The 18,171-nt window shown below is 44.7% G+C and overlaps 1 protein-coding gene and 1 long non-coding RNA gene across 3 annotated transcripts; one reads left to right on the forward strand and one right to left on the reverse strand.

The window, feature by feature from the left end:
• Positions 1–1,746: 1,746 nt before the first annotated feature.
• LOC124112535 (vitelline envelope sperm lysin receptor-like) lies at positions 1,747–18,161 on the reverse strand. 2 transcript variants are annotated; one of them, XM_046472725.2, is made up of 12 exons: positions 18,006–18,161; positions 17,011–17,054; positions 16,188–16,224; positions 12,886–12,931; positions 11,648–11,832; positions 7,854–8,008; positions 6,484–6,629; positions 4,734–4,818; positions 4,132–4,285; positions 3,279–3,330; positions 2,325–2,471; positions 1,747–1,961 (listed from the first exon to the last, which is right to left on the reverse strand). In XM_046472725.2, exons 3-12 carry the CDS (start codon positions 16,221–16,223, stop codon positions 1,816–1,818), a joined length of 1,152 nt encoding a protein of 383 aa, XP_046328681.2. In that variant the 5' UTR covers position 16,224; positions 17,011–17,054; positions 18,006–18,161; the 3' UTR covers positions 1,747–1,815. The 2 variants fall into 2 exon arrangements, with proteins under 2 accessions (XP_046328681.2, XP_046328731.2); XM_046472775.2 differs by lacking the exon at positions 17,011–17,054 and having other exon boundaries at positions 18,006–18,158.
• LOC125381142 lies at positions 14,544–15,819 on the forward strand. The gene is made up of 3 exons (XR_007221702.1): positions 14,544–14,894; positions 15,209–15,266; positions 15,666–15,819. It is a non-coding gene; the product is annotated as an uncharacterized LOC125381142 (long non-coding RNA).
• Positions 18,162–18,171: the final 10 nt, after the last annotated feature.

Below are 18,171 nucleotides of genomic sequence, written 5' to 3' on the forward strand. Positions count from 1 at the left end.
GGTAGTTTGACAGAAGGTATAAATGGGCGCAAATACGGACATGTTTATAAGAATTGGTGAGCAATATTCAGTTTGGAGCCAAATCTACTTTCGAGATACTTTAACAAATATCCGAGACCCGTGACGATCCGGGGTAGAATAGGTCTTCAGCAACCCATGCTTACCGTAAAAGGCGACTATGTATGTCGTAAGAGGTCACAAACGGGATCGGGTGGTCAGGCTCGCTGACTTGGTTGACGCATGTCATCGTATCCCAATTAAATTGCGTGGATCGATGCTTATGATGTCAATCACTGAACTGTCGGGTACAGACCGCCATAATATATCTGGAATATTGCCGAGTACTGCGTTAAACGACAAACAAATAAACAAACATATCAGAGCATTATTTAAAAATTGACTTTGTGAGAGTTACTTTGAGTATGAACCTTCATAGAGTGAGGGACTAACTGAACGTCGGACCTTGCGAAAACCGTTTCCCTATTGGCGGATAGAATGGGCGGGGTTTGTCGAGCCTTATTGCGCTGAACGATGTCATTTATTTCGTATGGTTGCCTAGTTTGGTGAATGTGTGTTACATTACTTTTTAATACCTTCATAAACGCCAAAAATATTCAAGTCAATTCTTGAAAAGAAAAATCTAAAGTTGGAGTGAGTGACCTTGGGTCTTATGCCGCATGTGACATTATTTTAGGTATGTCAGAGTGAGTGAGAGTGGTTTTACGCCGCTTTTAGCAATATTCCAGCAATACCACGGCGGGGGACACCAGAAATGGGCTTCACACATTGTACACGTCGGGAATAGAACTCGGCTCTTCGGCGTGACGAGCAAACGCTTTAACCACTAGGCTACCCGACCGCCCCCCCTAGGTATGTCAGAGCCTGATGCGTTGTAACCCACAAGTGTCGCAGATTATGCAGGTAGACAAATAAAAACCATGTTCACACTATAAATCCATCTCCGTATTAACCGCCGTAAACGTAACATATTGACGTCAGTTCTTAAATAACGCGCCGAGTGAGCCGGTTACAAATAATATCTTCATACTACTTATATTATGATTAACCACAAAAAAACTTTACAAAACAAGAAGGCGGTGACATCGTTCAGCGCAATATTCCAATTATTTATCAAACAGTCAGGAACAGTAGTCCGTTGCTCGGCGTGACCTATTTATAGGTCAGAAATGGGCTTCACACATTGTACCCATGTCGGGAATCGAACCCGGGTCTTCGGCGTGACGTGCGAACGCTTTAACCACTAGGCCACCCTACCTACGCTTGTAAGAGAAGATTAAATGGATCAGGTTCGCTAAATTGGTCGATGCATGTTATCGTATCCCAACTGCGTCGAGCGACGCTCATGATCCCGGACTGTGTGGTCCTGACCTGCATATTGCGGCGTTAAACAATCAACACACCAATGAATACATACACAAAGTCGGGATACAGCCCATCACTACCTTTGGCGGGACTTTTCGTTTTTATAGGCCTTTTCACAAACGTGGTCGAATGCGTTTCCTTCTTAAAGTATGACGGTAGGTGACAATGAACCGCACTCCAAGACGAGTTACCATAGTAACAGGACGTTTTATAATTACATCTTGTTGGACTTAATATTGCCAACTTGTAACACAAACCACCTCAAGTTCTTCCACCGCCATGTTAACGGTTGTGGTGTTGTAACATCAGGGTGTTCTTGTAGTTAGTCTGTTCACAAGAAGAAAAAAGCAATCAACAAAGAGGTAAAAAGACACGGCGAACAGTTTATTCAGTAGATTCTGAACCCCGTCACTGTCAGATGTTTCACGCCGCTCACGCCAGCGATGCGGAAGTCATTCTGCGCCTGTGCACCATCAGGGCACTTCCGCCCATCAGCATGGTGAGAAAGATCGCCATCGTCAGAATAACTACCGGGGTTTGCCACCAGGGAGCGTCTGATGCTGTGCTGTGAGAAACTCCTGCAAACAAGTCAACCCTGTGTACTCAAAGTAAACCACACATTTAATTTAATATAACTGAAAAAAATATCGTCATTGAATATGGCTTTACAGAATGGCTACTTACGAAACGTGTGTTCCGATATGCGCGTTTTATTCAGCTTTTCAAACCAGGCAATTTCATTTGAAACCGACGCCAAAAGCCGGAGGTTTCAAATTAACATTTCCTCGCATCCACCCTGTGACATGCAAATTTAACAGTAACATTCATAAGCATCGACTATTTCGTGAACTTGAACAGTTGTGAGGCCGTGCTCACAAGAAAAGGAGTGCTGGTGAGCTTTCTATCCCCACGGGACCATATGTTTGATAAATAGATTATACCAGTATTTCTAAGAGAGTGGTAGTTGACATCCGCATCGTCTCGGACCGCATCGTCTCGGACAGCATAGTCTCGGACCCCGTCCTCACTTCCATTGCTGTCATCTACATTCTGCAAATCCAGCGAATCGGACACTGCGGTCACGCTATCTGAAACACGAAAACATTGAAACCCTGTTGGATTAACAAACCAAGGTCGAGTCATGTCCCTTTAATGAAATACAGACGCTTCCAACAGAAATCGTCAGACGCGAGGTTTTATAACTAGATTTCACTATTGTCTATACAAACATATTAGTTTCAAACGTGTGACCTTCATCAACACACCAATCCTTGAGAAACAAGATGGCTTTATTTGGCTTGTCCCAGAAAGGCAGGCCCGTCACCAGTGAATGCGGAAACGCAATTGGAGGCCGATTGACCCGTGAAGATCCGGGGTAGAAGTCTTCAGCAACCCATGCTTGCGGTAAATGGCGACTATGCTTGTAAGATGCGATTAACGGGATCGGGTTGTGAGGCTCGCTGACTTGGTTGATGCATGTCATCGTATTCCAATAGCGTGGATCGATGATCATGATGTCAATCACTGGATTGTTTGGTCCATACTCGATTATTTACAGACCACCTTCATATAGCTGGAATATTGCTCAGTGCGGCGTTAAACAACAAACGAACACACTCTACATAATGGAGTCGGGACAATATAAACCAGTAAGGCAAGGGGAGCGTTTCTTGGCGACCTAATCTATCCTCATATCCTCACAGGGGTGGAGTGCGGCGCACCTTGTAACAGTACGTGCACGTACAACTTGTACCTTGCAGGGAATTGAACCCGGAAAGTCAGCGTGATGAGAAACTACTCCCACCGTTTGGCTGATTAACCCCTACCTGATCCATTTCAAAACACCAGTTCCAGGGAAATAGTGTGCTCATATCGCGTGTAGATGGACTACTCACACGGGCTATGGGCGGAACGTTTGGTCCGCGCCGCTTGGTCGATACACGAACTCTGAAAGAACAAGGCAGTCTATTAAACAAGGTTTTCTCGCAAACCGCCAATTACGGATTCACTTGACAAGGATACACACGATTATTTAAATAATTCGAAAGTAGTTTATATGTTCCGATGTTAGTTGAAAGAGGATGAGGATGGGACCCCGTGAACCTTATTACTAATTCTTTTCAATTTACTAACATTGAGAAAATTACGTAATTCAGACATTCATTTTAAACCTTTGAAAGAAAACGCTTACTACAATCGCATTCAAATCAGATCTTAGGGGTCGCTACCACTAAACCAAGTTGTGAGGACATCCCATTACGGATGACGTCAGAACGACCTTTCATCCGACCTATCGGAACGTCGCTTACCAGATCGGGAAAGTGACAGTCGGAATGTGTTTTCTAATCACGGGGTACTTCGAGCGACAGTTACAGGCTGTACGTCAATCTCACGCTCCACTGGAGGGACTTTCCATTGCCCGTGGGAACCACACAATCTCGGCCATATACTAGACATTACAGAATTTTCTTGTTCAGTTTTCAGATGTTGACTAAGAACTTTGTCAAACCATCTTTCAAAGCGCGGTATGGAATGGAAGTCGCCAGTTTGAAACTAGTGCCGTTAAGCCCGAGAAAAATGATTTGTCATTGGTTAATGTCGATTCTTGTTAGTTTTTTCATTGGTCGGCCAAAGTTCACCGATGTCCTCAGATCTTTGTATAGCGGTAGCGAGAACTAAGGTATGATTGTAATAAGATTGCGTTTGGTTCAATACATATGGGTTGTCTCCCTTGACATAGCTACCTACCCCATCGCATGGTGTTGAGCAAAACGTATAGTTGCATTTGAATCTCAAAGAGACGCTGTTTTTCAGAGTGAAGATTCGAAAATGGGGACTATAGACATTTAAACCGTCAGTCCTGAAACCATCTGTCCGTTTGAATACGATACCATCCCCACAACTGCAAACAGAGCAATGTCATCTCGTTATGTCCCAACCTACAGGCATGGCTGTGAACATTTTGTTCAATCGAAGCAAAGTGAGGGAGCTTTTAGCAATATTCCAGCAATATCACGGCGGGGGACACCAGAAATGGGCTTCGCACATTGTATCCACGAAACAGTGAATAAATTCAGCAGTATTTCAATTATATCATTACGTAACAGTGTGAGCGAGTTGGGATTAACGCCACTTTGAACAGTATTCCAATGAACCCACGCGCACGGGCATGGTGCTGGCAAACATAGGAATAATGAGGGCGGAATCGGGATTTCAACCCACAATCATATTTTTCATAACTCGGCACACCGAACTGCGGCGCCTTAGAGGACTGGGCACCCATGTACCCGCTTCATTAAGTCGTCACGATGACCTGATACCCTAGTGACCTCGGCAGACCCACTACTTACCCAGCCCTCAGCACGGCGTAGTGTACGCCATTATTCCCCACAGCGTCACATGCAGTCGCCCGCAGTCCCATTTCACCCCCAGTTCCTGCAAGCAACATTCGACATTAGTAACGAGTTGATAAAAACCACTGTCGGAAATATTCCAGCCAAGGTGGCCTGTCAATAATAGTCTCGGCTGGACAAACCAATGGTATTCTGGCATGGACGCAACATTCTTCACATTCACATGCACGCTTGAAAAAACTATCACGGCGAGGATGCAGGCTTCTGGCTTCTTCACGTCTGCTTCAGAAGGGGAGGCACCATCTTGCAGACCTCCATCCGCCCTTTATGACAATAGATGGAACAAGCGCGGAAGATTCAGACACATGTATGTGACTATACCTATGTTGGCGGACTTCTTACTCCACAGGACAACACGTTTCAGACCAGCCTAAGCCTCAGTACTGCAGCATGATCTGTTGTCCATAGAAGTCACCCAGTACTCAATCGTCTGATAAAATCGTTTTTACAAGGGGGCATCTAACACTTATCCATCGTCTTGTCGGCCTTGACGGAAGCACCAAATGAGCCTTTGCCACAAGTAACTCTACTGTAGACATCTTAGAAGGCCGCTTTCACAAGGGATTCACGCAATCGAAATCCTTCCCTCATTCAGACTGCTGCACAAGATCGTGGATCAACCTGACACCTGTGTCCGGTTAGAGAACTGAAACATTATCTCACGGAAATCGCACAGAAGACACAGAAAATGACTGTTCATCTCCTGCAAGACAACAGCAACCGTGATGCAAAACTCCCCATGCCAGAAAACCAGCTTATCGTCATCTTCCCGAGGCAAGGGTCGACTGACTATAAAAAAAAAAATCAAGTTTCCACCGTTGTTGAACTAGGCTGGAATTATGGAGATATATTTTGGCTTGACTGACGAGTCTATGCATAGTCCAATCAAAACCGCGATTTGATGCACTACCCGAAGTAAGACCCGTTATATTATAATATAGATCTTGATTATCGATCGGATCGTCTTCACTGGACGACGCCATATTATTTGAGGAAAAGCAAGTGACAAGAGAGGTTGAATCTGGTTTGTCAAAAGAAGGGACGTGACTCAATAACCACTTGTTGCGCTACGATCGAGCCCAGAAATTCCAGCCAAATTCGGCAAGGGTGGAAACTTGACTTTTCCAGTCAAACGTGTGGAACTATTTTGTGGGCCAACAACATACATGATTTTGGGCTGTCAGGGGTTGTATACTTAGATTTATTAATGATAACTATTGTCTGATGTTTCTGAACACTTTTGTAAAGCCAGACATTACTTTCCAGTATTTTCCTACCCCCGCTCACCGCAAAGTGGAGGGGGATATGAGAATGGGCGTTTCCGTCCGTCACGTTTACTTTCGTATGCATAACTCGGAAACCATTTAATATTTTATTATGAAACTTTGAATATGTATCAAACATTCTGAAGTGTGACTTTTGATGTTTCGTTATTTCTAAACATAACTTATTGTGCATTTCCTTTTCTTACTTAGTGGCTGCAAAAAGGACAGGTTTCCTCCAATTCCACTGAAATTACATTTGCATGCTTATCTGAGATATATTTGTCAAAACCGAGTTAAAAAAATATTTATTCTTCTTGATTTACCCATCCTTTCTCACTGTATATTTACTACAATATGAACAAACAACATCCTACTGTGCCCCATGACAGGTGATAGTGATAAAGCACCTAGCCCGGACTGACCATCAGAACTTGCCGCGAGACTGACAAGGAGACCGCGTTTCAGCTTCCTGGGGGTCGCCTTGTCCATCACGTCCACGACCAACAGCTTCAGGTGAGAGGCCCCCCGCTTACCCGCGTTGGCTTGAATCTCTTTGGGTGCGATCAAACTGAAACAGGCAATACGTCTGGGTGACGCTTCACACCATTGGAGTTGCATCACACCATTGGAGTTGCATCACGGTGGATTGTTGTCTTCCGCCACACTGCACGCGAACTGTGAAGATTCCGGGGTAGAATAGGTGTTCAGCAACTCATGCTTGCCGTAAAAGGCGTCTATGCTTGTCGTGAGGCAGCTAACGGGATCGGCTGGTTAGGCTCGCTGAATGGTTGATGCATGTCATCATATCCCAATAGCATGGATCGATGCCCATGACGTAAATCACTGGATTGTCATGTCCAGACTCGATTATTTACAGACCGCCGTCATATAGCTGGAATATTGCTGTGTGCGGCGTTAAACAACATACAAACAAAACAAACACACCGACGCCATGGTAAGCAGGTCACGTGGCATTGTCAGGTATGTCCAAGTCGAAGGTGGTACATTTTGCTTCGTCACCACTACCTTTCCTAAACTTACTAGAGCAAAGGCCACACAAAATTAAATGTTTCATCAATTCCAGATTTTTACAAGGGCATGGCGACCAACATTTTGTTCACATTTGTGCCAACAAAGTCTTGTTTTCAACAGTAATTGAAGACAAAAAGCATTGACCCGCCTTAAAGATTATATCATTATTTATTCATATGTAATTTGTTTTTGTTAAAATAGGACATTAAAAGGCAGTTTGTTCGTTTGTTGTTTAACGCCGCACTCAGCAATATCCCAGCTATATGACGGCGGTCTGTAAATAATCGAGTCCTGAATTGAGTCCTGACCAGACAATCCAGTATTTGCGTCATGAGCATCGATCCACGCAATTGGGATGCGTCATGAGCATCGATCCACGCAAATGGGATGCGTCATGAGCATCGATCCACGCAATTGGGATGCGTCATGAGCACCGATCCACGAAATTGGGATGCGTCATATGCATCGATCCACGCAATTGGGATACGACATGAGCATCGATCCACGCAATTGGGATGCGTCATGAGCATCGATCCACGCAATTGGGATGCGTCATGAGCATCGATCCACGCAAATGGGATACGACATGCATCAAGCACGTCACCGATTCTGACCACCCGATCACGTCTGTCGCCTCTTTCCACAAGCATAGTCGCCTTTTACGGCAAGCATGGGTTGCTGAAGACCTATTCAAACCCGTATCTTCACGGGTTAAATGACAGGTGGACAGGCCGAGATACATTCGTAGTCCTGTACGTACCTGTGTCCAATACCTTGTTTGTTTGATTTGTCTGTACTGTGGGGATCGTAGGTACACGTGACTATGTACGGCTCTACAAATGGCCGAATCTCTGACTCTGGTTCTCCATATTCTGCATCCAGACGGAACGTGTACGTCTTCGAGCCCGCCATTTTCTGAAGATGGAACAAGGGTATTATTTCCATGGATGTGCAACGTCTTTATTACAATACATGCAGAGCTTTAGTGTTGGCACCAACACGTTTTCAAGCCAGTGATATACATAAGTAGGGACGTTATATACAGGTGGGTAATTGATGCTTATACAAGGTTGAAGGATGATAGATTACACATAAGGTTCAAGCATAAAGCCTGATTGAAGTTCAGATTAAGATGAATATTGTTTTGTTTTTTAACGCCGCACTCAGCAATATTCCAGCTATATGACGGCGGTCTGTACATAATCGACATCATGAGCATCGATCCGCGCATTTGGGATCGATGACATTCATCAACCAAGTCAGCGGGCCTTACCACCCGATCCCGTTAGTCGCCTTTTACGGCAAGCATTGGTTGCTGGAGACCTATTCTACCCCGGATCTTCACGGGTCGTATACGAAAAGGTATACCGTGAGTTTAAGACTGTATACAAAGTATCCACTAACAAAGATATGCCATGTATATGTGTGCATATGCAATCCCAAATATGTACAGCTCGTATTTAGCTAAATAGGATTATAACTGGGTAAAACACTACAGTGACTTACATGGACGGGTGATTGGAAGCCAGTATTAAATTGTATATGTAATGGATAATGGGGATGGGATTATATCGTTCGTTCTTTTGTTGTTTTACGCCGCACTCACAAATATTCCAGCTGTATGACGGTGGTATGTAAATAATCGAGTCTGGACCAGACAATCCAGTGATTGATATCACGAGCATCGATCCACGCATTTGGGATCGATGACATTCATCAACCAAGTCAGCGAGCCTGACCACCAGATCCCGTTAGTCGCCTCTTACGGCAAGCATAGGTTGCTGAAGACCTACTCTACCCCGGATCTGCACGGTTCTATCGCCCTACAATTGTGTTTCAGCATTCACTGGTGAATATTCAGTCAGCAATATTCCAGCTGTATGACGGCGGCCTGTAAATAATAGGGTCTTGACCAGACAATCCATTGATTGACATGAGCATCGATTTTCGCAAATGGGATACAATGACAAGCATCAACCAAGTCCGCGAGCCTGACCCCCGATCCCGTTGGTCGCCTCTTACAAGAATAGTGGCCTTTTACGGCAAGCAAAGATTGCTTAAGACCTAGTCTACCTCGGATCGTCACTGATCTGTTACAGGTGGAGCGGGTGTACGTACACGTATGTTGTGTGCACGTGCAGGTCACGTGGACATGTGTTGCTTATGGTGCTATAAAGGTGTCGTTGTGACAAATACCAGAATTTCTAAAAATCATTTGATAGAAGTTAATCACAAATGAATAAAAATGTCAAAGCTTCACAATCATTGATGAATGACATAACAATTCATTATGGCGGACTGGGGAAACAAGTATTCCATTTTTACAGCAAAGGAATTCCCTTGACTTTCACGATACTTTTCAATTGTTATCTATGCAAATTTGCCGTCTCCATTGTCACGATCATGGAGTACCTCACATCAGCATGTAGTGTCATCTGCCATTGAAATCGCCAATAGAACTCGTAAATCGAGACAGGACACGCACATATCCATCGTACTACTCGTTCACAATAGTACCGCCAGTGGGCGGACATCATACATAGTCATACGGGGTTGATTAACTGTCAGGTGAGGTAAGGTGAAATGGGGTTTAACGTCGCTTCCAAGATTATTGCACTTGCATAGCGACGTGCATGCACGTGTTTGGCTGCTTGTACTGGTCCGGACCGATGCCGATTCATAGTGCTAGCCCAATGAGATGCGATGCCGCAGTTAAACATGAATGCCCCACTCAGACACAGTATACCGATTCCGAGCCTACCAGTCCTTGTTTTAGCCCCTTAATGCCGAGCGCCAGACAGGGTAACAACAAGTACCATTTTGTTAACGTCTTTTGGTATGACGCGGAAGGGAGATGAACCCCGGACCTTCCGCTCTCCGGGCGGACACTACCTCTAGACCACGGAGGCGGTCTGTCAGGTCACTCGTCAACTTATCCTGGCTTACCAGTAAAAAACAATCGGAGCGAACCGGAATTCTGGGGATTTCTGCTCAGCGAATTGGACGACTCGGTCGCCCGTGCCGCCAGAAGGGGCTACTACTTTTTGAATGTTAATTCAAACTAATTCTAATCACTTCCGTAATCTAACGTGTGTTCCTCACCAATTACACATGCAGCCATACAATGTGGCTTAAGCTACCCATGAGGTAGGAGGTTGAGGCGTCAGCTCAAATGAAGCTTATGGTGAATTGGTATATTTGGCAGTTTATGCAATACGATACATTGGATACTGGAGGGTGTCAGTACAAGGGCACCAGACTAAGTCCTCTCCGGGTTTTGGTTTTGGTTTGGTTTGTTGTTTAACGCCGCACTCAGCAATATTCCAGCTATATGACGGCGGTCTGTAAATAATCGAGTCTGGACCAGACAATCCAGTGATTAATATCATGAGCATCGGCCAACGCAATTGGGATCGATGACATGCATCAACCAAGTCAGGAGCCTGACCACCCGATCCTGTTAGTCGCCTTTTACGACAAGCATGGGTTGCTGAACACCTATTCCACCCCGGAATCTTGACGGGATCCTCTCCGGGTGGTGACGGTGCACGACATGCGTCACGTGGGTTTTCCCCTGCACTACCAATGAATGAGTGCGACCTCTCCCTTGAAGATCCGGGTTAGAATTTGTCAACGTATCTCGATCCTCATTTCAATCATTGGATTGTCTGGTCCAGAAACGATTATTTACAGATCGTCGTCAACAAACGAAACAATCCTCGCTTATTCTGTTCTAACAAGCCCCGGTTATTGAAGACTTAACATGTGACCCAGTGACTGCTGAACACACATCTCATTGGCCTGTACACAATACATCGTGGTTCAGTGACCAATAGTGAGTGAGTGAGTGAGTGAGTTGGGTTTAACGCCGCTTTTAACAGTATTCCAGTTATATCGCGGCGTGTCAGCTTAATGTGGGAGGAAAGCCCGAAGTGATGCAGGTCTTAGACGTTTACCACTTCGGTGAAACCCACGAGCACGAGTATGGTGCTGACAAACCTAGAAACATAATCGGGTCGAACCGGGATTCGAACCCACAATTATAGGTTTCCGGCGTGTCCAAGGGACGCAACTCTGCACAGCGAATCGCGGCGCCTTAGACGACTGGGCCACCCGTGACCAATAGTGAACGGCTGGAGCAACACTCAACGTGGTCGGACATGGTGACACAATGACACACATTGTAGTCCCCCGATCATCACTTAAGTTCAATCCTTACACGTTTACTAACCGCCAAAAGAAACGCGAATACCATACCTGTTGGTAAATATATGAAGAATTACTCATATTCAAGAAATACTAGATTGGTTCGAAGCACAAGTTGACATACTGTTGCTTGAGCCGACGCTCATGACGTGATAAGAATAAAGACAAACTGTGGTAACACCTGATTGTTAGTTTTGCCTTTAGGTGGTACACAAGGGGAACATCTCTTGTTAATGTACGTGCTTCTGTTTCTATCATTCGCGTTTCTTTTGGCGGTGGGTATATAATAAGTGTGGGACCTAGTATTTACCCAACAAAGCTATGAACGACTTAAGAAATACAACTTACATTTAAAACACACTCTTGTCTGGAGTTCCCTCTGAAGGGAGGTTCGAAGTGGAAGTTGACGGAGTCGTCGCTTTCAATGAGGGTGGTGAAATTGTCCTTACAGATGACGCGCACACGCAGGTTCAAGTCGGTCAGAACGTGCACATCAACGACACCTTCTGGTTTGGATGGACACGTTGCTTTCACTGAAATTTACAAAATTTACAAAATATAAACAATGCGAATAAAATAGGTTAGGTTTTAGTAACCCCTGACAATATGTCCATGGATTTATCTTGGTTTCCAAAAGAAGAGCCCGTGGCAGGCCAATTGGGAAGAAAGGTTTATGCTTAATTCAAGAGGCATTAGGACATTGTAATGTGACATTGTTTTTTCATTGTGTCCTTGCTATCAATGGAATACAATGTACTTCAGAACCGTGGAGATACGGCTAAAGAATAGGTCTTCAGGAACCCATGCTTGCCGCAAGAAGCGCCCATGCTTGTCGTAAAAGGCGATAACGGGATAGGTTGTCAGGGTCGCTGACGTGATTGATGCATGTGATCGTATCCCAATTGCGTAGATCGATGCTCATGAGGTCAATCACTGGACTGTTTGGTCCAGATTTCGATTATTTACAGACCGCCGTCATGTAGCTGGAATATTGCTGAGTGCGGCGAAAACAAACAAACAAACGTTTAACTAAATCCTTACATATTTACTCACCGCCAAAAGAAACGCGAATACCAAACATGTTGGTTGATATATGTAGAATTAGTCATATTCAAGAGCTATTAGATTGTTCCATGCACAAACGAACAATGTTATTCGAATATTTCCAGACCACCGTCATATACTGGAATATTGCCGTTAAACAAGCAAACAACTTACCACGACCACCCCACATTTGTCGTAACCATATCTTATATGAAAAGACGATTGTGTTCCCATTTAGGAATTTGTTTGACATCGCCAGCGAACTTCGCCAGCCGAATATTGGCCTCTGAGCAGGTCTAGATAAATCCATGATTACATCTTGATTACAGTTGCCTCCCCTTGTAATCCCAGTAGCCAGACTACAAAACACTCCAGTTGTAACAAAGGTATTCACGAGGACGTCTGAGCGAGTACTGGATTGACGCAACTGTTTAACATTGTATTACATTCAAACCACACAAAGTGACATGCAGTTAATATTCGTTCAGGCATGTTGTCTAGTTCTATTTACTAGATAGCGAGACGTCTATGGTTGTACTCACACTCTAGGACGTATCGCCCCGCGAGCTCCTTGTGGTACCGGAAGCCCTGTGGGAAACAATGTCGTACGTTAACCGTGGTTACCCATCAATAGCATTCGTGACCAACTCGTGTTATTCCGGGACAAGCCGAATAGCGACTCGTGCCCCTCTCGTGGCCATTTTTGCGACCGGGTTCCGTCTTAGCGCAAACGTAAAACAATTGTCAACTCGTTGCGTAATGTTTCAAATATATGTCCCCATATATTATATATATTTCAGATGCAATTAAAAGCACATCGGGACATGCGGATTGATACAGTATGATTGACCACATTTAACTGTCTTGGGTATATTTTTAGATGCAAGACATATTTAAAATCATAAATTGTTTCTGAGGGATTCTTTGACGAAGAACTTGAAACCATACGCGCATTCTGATTGGTTTGTCGTATTTTCGCACATAACATTCATCGATAGGGGGACGAGTCTTCTTGCAGGTTACGGAAAGGGGCGAGTGGTGACGAATGCCATCAATATTACACCTAAAGGGACGCCATGCTACATCCGTACAACAGAACCATTTCACCATGGACGCAATATTACATCTGTACTATTATAGAGTAATTAGTTTGGTTTAACGCCGCTTTTAACAGTATTCCAGTTATATCGCGGCGCGTCAGCTTAATGTGGGAGGAAAATCTGAAGTGATGCAGGCCTCAGACGTTTAACACTTCGGTGAAACCCACGAGCACGAGTATGGTGCTGACAAACCTAGAAACACAATCGGGGCGAACCGGGATTCGAACCCACAATCATAGATTTCTGGCGTGCCCAAAGGACGCAACTCTGCACAGCGAATCGCGGCGCCTTAGACGACTGGGCCACCCGTGCCCCCCACAACAAGGTGAGGTGAGGTGAAATTGGGTTTAACGTCGCGTCCAAGATTATTGCACTTATATAGCGACGTGCATGCACGTGTATGTGTGTGTGTGGCTGCTTGTACTAGTCCGGACTGATGCCGATTTATAGTGCTAGCTCACTGAGATACCATGCCGCAGTTTAACATGAATACCCCACTCAGACACAGTATACTGACTCCGAGCCGACCAGTCCTTGTTTTAGCCCCTTAATGCCGAGCGCCAGACAGGGTAACAACAAGTACAATCTTTTAACGTCTTTTTGTATGACGCGGCCCGGGATCGAACCCTGGACCTTCCGCTCTCCGGGCGGACGCTCTACCACAAGACCACGGAGGCGGTCCCCCCACAACAAGAACACCACCACACGGACACAACAGACATCGCCCCACGGACACAACAGACATTGCTACACGGACACAACAGACATCGCCCCACGGACACAACAGACATTGCCCCACGGATACAACAGACATTGCCCCACGGATACAACAGACATCGCCCCAAGGACACAACAGACATCGCCCCGCGGATACAACATACAACAGACATCGCCCCACGGATACAACAGACATCGCCCCACGGATACAACAGACATCGCCCCACGGATACAACAGACATCGCCCCACGGATACAACAGACATTGCCCCACGGACACAACAGACATCGCCCCACGGACACAACAGACATCGCCCCACGGACACAACAGACAACAGACATCGCCCCACGGACACAACAGACATCGCTCCACGGACACAACAGACATCGCCCCACGGATACAATGTAACAGGATATTGTATATATAGTTTTTAGGAATATAGTTTTAGCTCTTTTCATTTCAAGTAGTTGTATACATCTTCATTAGTTGTAGTGCAAAATGTATATGCTTGGGTTAAGAGTCCAAGCGGTTGGTTCAATTTTATTGAAGGGTGGACAGGTTAGTCTATTCTTGTCCCTTTGTCACAAGCTCTCTAGCTTGTCAATACAATAGCTTTCAGCTTCCTAGCTGATTAACATTATCTAACTACAGCTTTCCTCCCTAACATTTGCACACTTTTTATTCACTCTGCTTATAACTCTGCACAGACAGGACATGGACTACATATAGTTCAGGTTAGTTATTTACATTATCTTTCCTAAATAGAATTCTAACTTATCATTTAGATATGTTATCAATAATGTAAATATTGTAAATACTTACCTATGATATCAAATAATCAAGATATCTTCTATTTTATCAGTATAAAGTGTTTAACATGTAAATATGTGTGAGAGCATGATTTGATTGGGAGTTTTGAATGTAAGGATTGAATTAGAAGTTGGTTTTCTATAATTTAAGGAAATGGTTGTCATGATGTATGTATGTATGTATGTATGTATGTATGTATCTATTCAGGCATGATAGTTATGTTATTTACTTTTTATAGGAATGCCATAATCCTATATGATGTGGGTTTATAGACACACCCCGGTGTCACCCACAGGGTATGTATAAATCCTTTATCGTATCACTCACTTATGAATGAATGTATATGTATTAACTATGTGTTATAATTTAACACAACATGGTAGCATTTTATATATATTCCTACTCTTAAAAGATAATAAGCGTATATTTATGACGCCACACGGCTACTAGTATTCTTCTAACTATATGGTGTGTAACTGATATATTCAGTTATGATAAGAGACATTTAATATATGTATTACTATTTGAAAGTTCGGTAAATTGTATTTAATATAATTTATCTACAACGAACTAGTGATGTGTAACTGTATGCGTTGCATGTATGGATTAATGTGACTGCTCAAACTAGGAAATAATTAATATGCAGCCGTATGCTATTCTATGTACAGTATATAATGTTATATATTTTATTACAGGGTTGATTGATCAATTGTGATTGATAATGGAATAAATGTCACCTCAACAAACACAACCGCAGCTTGTCATTTTTCATAATGAACTACCCCTGCTACAACAACATACATCAGACATCGCCCCACGGACACAACAGACATCGCCCCACGGACACAACAGACAACAGACATCGCCCCACGGACACAACAGACATCAGACATCGCCCCACGGACACAACAGACATTGCCCCACGGACACAACAGACATTGCCCCACGGACACAACAGACATTGCCCCACGGACACAACATACATCGCCCCACGGATACAACAGACATCGCCCCACGGACACAATAGACATCGCCCCACGGATACAACAGACATCGCCCCACGGACACAACAGACATCGCCCCACGGATACAACAGACATCGCCCCACGGATACAACAGACATCGCCCCACGGATACAACAGACATCGCCCCACGGATACAAGACATTCTTCCGAACAGTGACGAACATGCCGCATAAGTAAAATACGTTGACTGACCTCGACCGAGACGATCATCATCAAAAACAGCAGCATCCTGAAACAAAGATGTAGAGCATCCTTACGTGCATACTTCCGTTCTCGTTCCCTTCACAGGGCCTTGTTACTCAACAATCAGCTGCAAGATATGGACCCCGTTCTACAAAGCCAACTTAGCGCTCAGGTGATCGTAACTCCCAAACTTTAACATTGGCTTACGATTGTCGTAGTTCTAAGATCGCTTTGAGGAACGGGGCCATGGTCACTATCGATGTCGTAGTTGAAGTAACCATACATATTGCTGTTACTGTTTGCGTAACAATTCACTGTGGTTCCGTCACGGGTTAATATCAGCGTTACAAGATGTAGCCATCAACTACTTCTATTGGGGAATTGCTGATATAACAGTCACCGATATGTCAGGTACTTCATGGACAATAATCCGAAACCTTGCACAGGCAAACCAGTGGTCGACAGTATAATAAACGCCCCACTGCATAGGTGTACAACAACATGGTTAGGTCAGACACTCGATCCTACTGGTACTCCAGGGCGTGTTGAATCAACTCACAAACGCGTTTGAGACAAGGCGGCGGCGTACAGAATTTGTACGGTGTACGATTATGCTTGTCGTAAGGGGCGATTAACTGGATCGGGTGGTCAGGCTCGCTGACTTGGTTGATGAATGTCATCTATTATAATTGTGTGGATCGATGCTCATGATATCATTCACTGGATTGTATCGTCCAAACTTATTTACAGACCGCCGTCATAATCATATAGCTGGAATATTGCCGAGTGCGGCGTAAAACAACAAACAAACCTGATACAGACATGGCCTTACCTTGAGCACAGGGTATCCCTGGATGACGGCCGATCTTTAATCACCTGTAACGTATCCAGATTCAACAGTTGAGAAGCGGGGACGATTTTACGCCGCTTCAAAATTTCAGATCAAGTTTGAGACATTGCTTCACTAACACCGGGATTAGGCAATCATTCACACCCGTGAGGACCCGGGTCAGAATAGGTCTACAGCAACCCATGTTTGTCGTAAGATGTAACAATGCTTGTCGTAATATGTGACAGACGGGATCGGGTGGTCAGGCTCGCTGACTTGGTTGATGCTTGTCATCATATCCTAATTGCGTAAATCGAGCCAGTCACTGGATTGTCTGGTCCAGACTTATTTACAGACCGCCGTCATATAGCTGGAATACTGCTGAGTGTGGCGTTAAACAACAAACAAACAAACAAACATGTACCATGTTACAGTGGACGCATGATCACCCTAGTCACGTGTTTTGTTTGTCGTTTTACGCTAATATTCCAGCTATATGACGGGGCAGGAGCCTAGGGCAAAGCGAGACCCAATCAACAAAGTCAGAGCCTGACCACTCAATCCACTATTCCTCTGAACCAGCATAGTAAGCGAGTGAGTTGGGTTTAACGCCGCTTTTAACAGTATTCCAGTTATATCACGGCGTGTCAGCTTAATGTGGGAGGAAAGCCCGAAGTGATGCAGGTCTCAGACGTTTACCACTTAGGTGAAACCAACGAGCACGAGTATGGTGCTGACAAACCTAGAAACATAATCAGGGCGAACCGGGATTCGAACCCACAATCATAGGTTTCTGGCGTGCCCAAGGGACGAAACTGTGCATAGCGAATCGCGGCGCCTTAGACGACTGGGCCACCCGTGCACCCCCTGAACCAGCATAATGGGGACTTCGGGGCACACTGGTGATTGTTTATAGTTGAAGTCAAACTTGCAAATATTTCGATAGTGTGGTTGTTAAGAAAGAAACTGATTGATGATCCTAAATTCCGATTACTTACACCAATATGTTGCGACCCACTCGCTTGGAAAGACTGTTGCAGGTGCCCGATCTGAAACAAGTTGCGCACAACCTGATAACAAGTTGCTCCGCAGGGCAGCTGAAAGTCGTGGCCCTCTGTCTCCGGCACGCTCTTCTCGGGCGTCAATGTACTGCACGTGCTTTTC

The sequence above is a fragment of the Haliotis rufescens genome, unplaced genomic scaffold, assembly GCF_023055435.1.
Source record: "Haliotis rufescens isolate VD_foot unplaced genomic scaffold, xgHalRufe1.0.p SCAF_17, whole genome shotgun sequence".
Taxonomy (NCBI): Eukaryota; Metazoa; Mollusca; class Gastropoda; order Lepetellida; family Haliotidae; genus Haliotis; species Haliotis rufescens.